The sequence below is a fragment of the Microtus ochrogaster genome, linkage group LG4, assembly GCF_000317375.1.
Source record: "Microtus ochrogaster isolate Prairie Vole_2 linkage group LG4, MicOch1.0, whole genome shotgun sequence".
NCBI lineage: Eukaryota > Metazoa > Chordata > Mammalia > Rodentia > Cricetidae > Microtus > Microtus ochrogaster.
Window position 1 is genome coordinate 3,602,122 of NC_022030.1, and position 6,276 is coordinate 3,608,397.

A 6,276-nucleotide genomic window follows, 5' to 3' on the forward strand; every position below is an offset into this window, starting at 1 on the left:
CCTTAATAAATAAATAAATTTAAAAAAATAAATAAACATATATCACTACACACCCTGGTTATTTACACAATCCTCCTCATTTCCTAAAAGCTCACTTCTGAAAACCTTGGCTGAATTAAGTGGTCCACTCTCTTAATACTTCATGATGGAAATTAAATTTGAGTATAAATTTTGGAGCAAACAAACCATATTCAGGCCATAGCATACCAAGTGCTTTTTATTTTATTGTTTTATTTCTTCATTTGGTTTGCCCTTTCAACAGCTTACATTGTATCTTCTAGAAAAAAAAACCACATAAATACTCTTTTATTTATGCCCCCTCCCTTTGAAATTCTGACAGGCCACAATGAAGGGGTTCATTGTATCTTCCCATGTCCTTACCCTAAGCGTGGAGGGTCCTTCTCAAACACTCTTCCATATAGGGCCATCACCAGAACAGGCAAAGGGGCTCTACCTCGGCTCCAGAGACATCCATCTCTTGTAAGCTGATGAAAGACAGCAAAGGATTAACTCCAATGCAAAGCTAGGTTTCCAGCGACATCTTCTAGAAACATTTTTCCCAAAGCAATATTGGGTGGTATAAATTACACAAGATTTGATGGTAGAAGACCCAACTTTCTAACTTTGCTCTAATTATGGAGGAAAGGGGTGAAAATGTGGCTAATAATCTCTCTTAAAACTCATAAACCACTGCACAACTATTGCTAGCACTAAAGCAACTTCTCAATGCTCCCATGAAGTAAGCTCTCTTTGCAGTGCTTCCCACTCGTCCTGAGCACTGAACTCAGGGCACTGTGAATGCTAGACAAAGCCTCTACCTGTGATCTGTATTCCTAACTCTTTAAAACATATCATTTCTTATTTTTTTTACTTATGGTTTTTATGTATATGAATGTTTGACCAGCATTTATATCTGTTCACTGTGAGCACATTTGGTGCCTGTGGAGGTCGGAAGAGGGTGTTCAACACAGATCCCTTAGAAATGGAGTTACCTATCCGCATGGGCCACCATATGGGTATTAAGAATCAATCCCGGGTTCTAAGCAAGAGCAGCAAGTGCTCTAAACCACTAAGTCATGTTTCCAGCTTAATTTTTACTTTGTGTATGATTGTTTGGCCTGCACTTGCACCATGTACATGCAGTGTCTGAGAAAGTCAGAAGAGGGCACCAGAGTCCCTAGAACAGGGGTTACTGACCAGTTGTAACTAACCGGTCATGTGCACGCTGGGGGTCAATCCTGGTCCTCTGAAAGACTAGAAAATGCTCTTAACTGCTGAACCATCCCTTCAGCCAGTTCGTGTGTGTGTGTGTGTGTGTGTGTGTGTGTGTGTGTGTGTACATATATAGCTCTGTGTGTATGTAGGAATATACGTGTGAATGTGTATATATGTGCATGTGTATATATGTGTGTATACATATATATGTGTGTATGAATATATGTGTGCATGCATGTATATATGTATGTATACATATATATCTGTGTATTTGTGCACGTGTGTATATGTACATGCATGTATATGTGTAGTGTATGTATAAATGTATGTGTGCATGAGTGTATGCATATATCTCTATGTTTATGAATGTATATATGAGTGTGTGTGTGTTTGTGTGTGTGTGAGTGTGTGTGTGTGTGTGTATTGGGTTTTTTTTGAGACAGGATCTCTCTATGTAGTCATGACTGTACTGGAACTAGCTTTGCAGACCAGGCTAGCCTCTGCCTCCAGAGTGCAAGAATTAAACTTTTATATTTTTATTTTGAGACTAGGTCTCACAGAATTGTGAGTTCAGACAGGCCTTGGACTCATTTTGTAGCTTGTGTAGTCCTTGAACTTCTGACCATCTTCCCTCAGTCTCTTCAGTAGTTTAGACTACAGGCTATTCCACCAGGCCCAGCTAGCTGCACTATTTAATGAACTGTACTTATTTTGAATCTTCTACGTTATAAAAATGGTTATGAGTAGTCTGTATTTTAATTTTAATTCCCTCATGATTTCATATTTTTATAGAACAATGAGCTCCAACTTGCTGATCACAGGATAAATACAATCTGCAACTACAGCTTTATCTGTGTCACAAACAATGTGACCTTTAAATCATCTCATAGACTGCAGGGGGCGATATTCCGGTACTGTTCGCCCTCCCTCCCTCTCTTCCTTCCTTCCTTCTCTTTTTCTGTCTTTTCTATATATTTTTTTTTGAAACAGGGTTTATCTGTGTAGCCTTGGCTGTCCTAGAACTCACTCTGAAGATCAGCTTGACCTTGAACTCACAGAGATCCACCGGCTTCTGCCTCCTGAGTGCTAGGGTTAAAGGTATACACCACCACCGACCATCCCCTTATTTCAAAGATCTTGATTATGTTTGTCTACTTCATCTACTCAAAGAAATTTGTCCTCCCGAAGGCCTCCTACTTCATAATATCTTTCCAGGACAAGCTGATTCCCACTTAGGACCATCTGAGGGAAAACGTAGTTTGTCCCAAAGGTGCCACTAAGAGAGAATTCTTCAAACTTGGTAAAAGCTGATCCCACGGGTTCCTCACAAATTCTCAAGTTGGCGGTTTGACACTTCAGCAATGTGCATATCTGTGCAAAAGAGGGAAAGGAAAAAAAGCAGTCAAAATTCAGCTTCAAAGAACAGTTTCCATTTAAAATGTCGTGGCTTGTTAAGTATTACATCAAATTTAATGGGACAAATTTATTACACTTTTTGTTTGTTTGCTTTGCTTGCTTTTTTATTTTTGTTTTTCAAGACAGAGTTTCTCTGTGTAGCCATGGCTGTCACAGAACTCACTCTGTAGACCAGGCTGACTTGGAATTCAGAGAGGCAGCTGCCTCTGCCTCTTGAGGGTTGGAAATAAAGGTGTGTACCACCATCACCCTACAACTATCACACTTTTATTAAAGGCAAATTGTATTGGATTTTAAAGGTCAGTGTTCTGAACAGTTCTAATTTGGATTATTTTTTAAGCCATTTGATTTGGTTAAATTTTCTTTTAACTCAGTCATGCTACACTGGGTCACAATTTAACTTAGACTCCAGTAGAAGAAAGCAGGCCAACCATTCCTCTAAAGTAACAAGAGGATACATAGACATTGCAGCCTTTTCAACCTGAACTTGCCTGCAGAGAACTCCTCAATCTGCTTTATGCTTTTCACCTCGTAGCCAAGAAAAAGAATTGGTTCTGGTGACAAGGGAACAAATGAAATGTTCTGTAGCTGCAAATAAATCTGATAAATGCAACATTATCTGAAATAACTCAATTTAATTCAATTTTGAAGAAAAATCTATGATACCTATGCTGATTGTTTTGTATTTTATTTTATCTGTGAACTTGACACAGTGAGGATCATCTGGAAAGAGGAACCTCCATTGAGGAAATGCCTCCATCGTATTGTAGGCAATCTGCAGGGACATTTTCTTGATTGATGATTATTTAGGTGGGAGGGTCCACTATGGGTGTCGTATGTCTTCCCTGATCATTCTCACTTCTTTATCATTCCCGTCACTGCCTCCCAAGCACTGACCTGCAGGTAGACAGGTGGCCTTCATGCCTGCCTGGATTTCACATACGTTCTGAAAATCTGAACTCCAGTTCTCATATTTAATTGACACGTGCTTTATCCGATGAGCCATTTCTCCAATTGTTCCATTTTGCGACTGTTGTTGTTTTGCTTTGCTTTAAGTCGAGTTTTACTGTGTAAGCCAAGCAGCCTTGGAGCTCATAAAGCAGTTTCTCCTACCTCAGTTTCCTGAGTGCTGGGACCTCAGTTTCCTGAGTGCTGGGATTATTCGCATGAGCTCCTAGACCCAGCTTGATTCCCCCTTCTGTTTCACAAAGCTGAATCTCTGTCACTGGAATAATTCAGTGTCAAAATTTCATGAACCTTTTGCCTTCCCAAGCTAACAGAATTCAAGTAAGCATAATGACCAGACTTTTGAGCCTCTTCTCCTAGGAGAGTCAGCTCTAACGGAATTGTCACAGGAAGCATAGTTTAATATAAACCTCTAGAATTACAGCAAGTAATGATTGCTTCCTGTCCTAGGAAAAGCTTTTGACAAGATGATATTGAAAAAAAAAAAAGATGATATTGAGTCACTATTCCATGCTTTCTGCACACAGGTTATATAACATTTAGAAAACACTTTCCTGAAGGTGGAAGTCTCAGGTTGAGACTTAAATAGTGGAGCTCAAATAGGGGAGCATTGGGCTTATTTTTCAGCTGATGTCATGTGACAAGAATTTATTTATTTTTTTACAAAAGCTCCCCCTTGAAGGCAATAGATATGATTCTCAGCAGGTGCATGAAGATATAAAATTAGCAACAAAAAGCCCTTTTCAGATTTCTTCACTTAAAGAAATTACCTATGAACAATGCTAAAAGGTACATAATCACACCTAAAATAATTTATTTCATCTTTCTTTTAATAGTTTATATAATTACACACACATACATATTTCTTTCAAGAAAATTGTGCCTAAACCACAGTTATTGATTAGTGCTAAAAAAAAATATCTCTAAGGGCAAGAGTTCAGAGTAGTTTACAGTCAGTTTGTCCTGTCGAAAAGAGATCCTGGTGACAGGGGACAGTGAAGAGGGCGCTGCAGGGTAAGATGTCACACGCACCGTTTCATTGAACACTCTTCTGTACTCCATAAGGGAAATAAAGATGTGATGCACCCTGCACCATTGAGCTGGGAGGTAGTAAGATGGGGACTCGGAAAGAGAGCTTCCTACCTGAAGCCCCATGGAACGTCCACGAACCTTATTGACCGTGAAATCATGGTGACAGCACAGCTTTAGAAACACAGGAGGTATTTCTGCGTCAACTGACTGACTTGCAGTTGCAATCACAGGATCCAAAGAAAACAGACTTACTTGGTTGAACCTCACTAGAACACACTTGTTGGAAACAGTGTGTTCCCAGGCTAGGTTTTAAAGACAACTTCCATGAGTAACAAACCAAGCTCTCTTACCTAAAATCATTCTTCAGATGGGAGACATGTTGAGTAGGAAATACAATATAAACCATTAAAGTCCCATGCCACTGACTGCCTGATCATCAGAAAGATGACTAGTCAAGTTTGGTGACTTTGCTGTTCTACCTCATCAAAACCTCTCTGTTTCAAGAGTCATTACTCTTTGACAAGATCTTAACTCTTGGGATCTCTACAGGGAACCCAGTTCACTTCAGGATCTGGTATATCCTCCAGGTAGGGGTAAATGGTCTCCCTGGTGAAGCTCCAACCACGGAGTTCATCTTCTGGGGTCACAATGATATGTGCACCCTGTTAGAAGCAAGTATGGAAAGAAAAAGTTTCTCATAGTTCTAAATACTCACATGCTTGTCTAGTCGCAAATCTGTATACCATTCCAGACATGAACAAAACTTTGATACCTGCTTGGCTGCCAGCTTTATTGCTTTCTCCAAAATGTCTATGTTCTTGTTCATCAGGAACAAAGCCTTTTCCACTGAAACAGGTGTTTCTGTTTTGTTTGGCAATATAACAACATGCTCATATACAGCAGCAATAAAGGTGTTCAGTGCACCCACAGCCTGGGCAAAGAGGGCAAAACTCAGTGCACATTTAGGAAAATATAACAACCATAGTTAAAATATAGTGACCTTTGAAAGGCAAATGATTCTTCTATGGTCTATCAACGAAAAATGTTCAGACTAAAGCTCTACCCACAGCCAGCTGCATTTGTCTCCCTGTGACTATATTATGCAACACAGCATTGAGAAAGACTTGCGCAAGACTGGCAGCCACAAGTACATAACTGCATGGATATGGGTTTGCAGCAACTGTTGACATTGCTCAGAGGCCAACTCATCTCTAAAAGGCTTATCACTGAATCAACCAGATGAGCGCACCCAAAACACACTGGTCAAATTCTTATTTGGTGCATTTTAAGTAAACTTTTATTTATGTATTTATTATTTATCTTCATTTCATTTTAGATTCCAATCACAGTTCTCCCTCCCATTCCTTTCCCCATCCTCCCCCAACCTATCTTCCATCTCCCATTCCCTTCTCCCAAAGGGTAAGGGCTCTCATGGGGAGTCCACAAAGCTTGGCCATTTAAGTTGAGGCAGGACCAAGTCCCTCCCCACTGCATTAAGACTGATGGCATCCCACCAAAAAGAATGGGCTCCGACAAGCCAGCTTATACACAAGAGACAGATCCTGGTTCTACTGCCAGGGGCCTCTCACATAGACCAAGCTGCACAATTGTCTCCCACATGCAGAGGGCCTAGCTTGGTCCCATGGG

At 40.2% G+C, this 6,276-nt stretch overlaps 1 protein-coding gene across 1 annotated transcript in view; it reads right to left on the reverse strand.

Moving 5' to 3' along the window:
* Nucleotides 1-2,379: 2,379 nt before the first annotated feature.
* The window catches only part of LOC106144159 (vascular non-inflammatory molecule 3-like), an 11,492-nt gene continuing 7,595 nt past the window's right edge, over nucleotides 2,380-6,276 (reverse strand). Inside the window, exons 2-5 of the mRNA XM_013351407.1 lie at nucleotides 5,402-5,560; nucleotides 5,162-5,291; nucleotides 4,741-4,931; nucleotides 2,380-2,586 (exon numbers count right to left, since the gene is read on the reverse strand). Coding sequence (XP_013206861.1) covers nucleotides 2,380-2,586; nucleotides 4,741-4,931; nucleotides 5,162-5,291; nucleotides 5,402-5,560 — 687 coding nt within the window. The remainder of the gene's footprint in view (nucleotides 2,587-4,740; nucleotides 4,932-5,161; nucleotides 5,292-5,401; nucleotides 5,561-6,276) is intronic.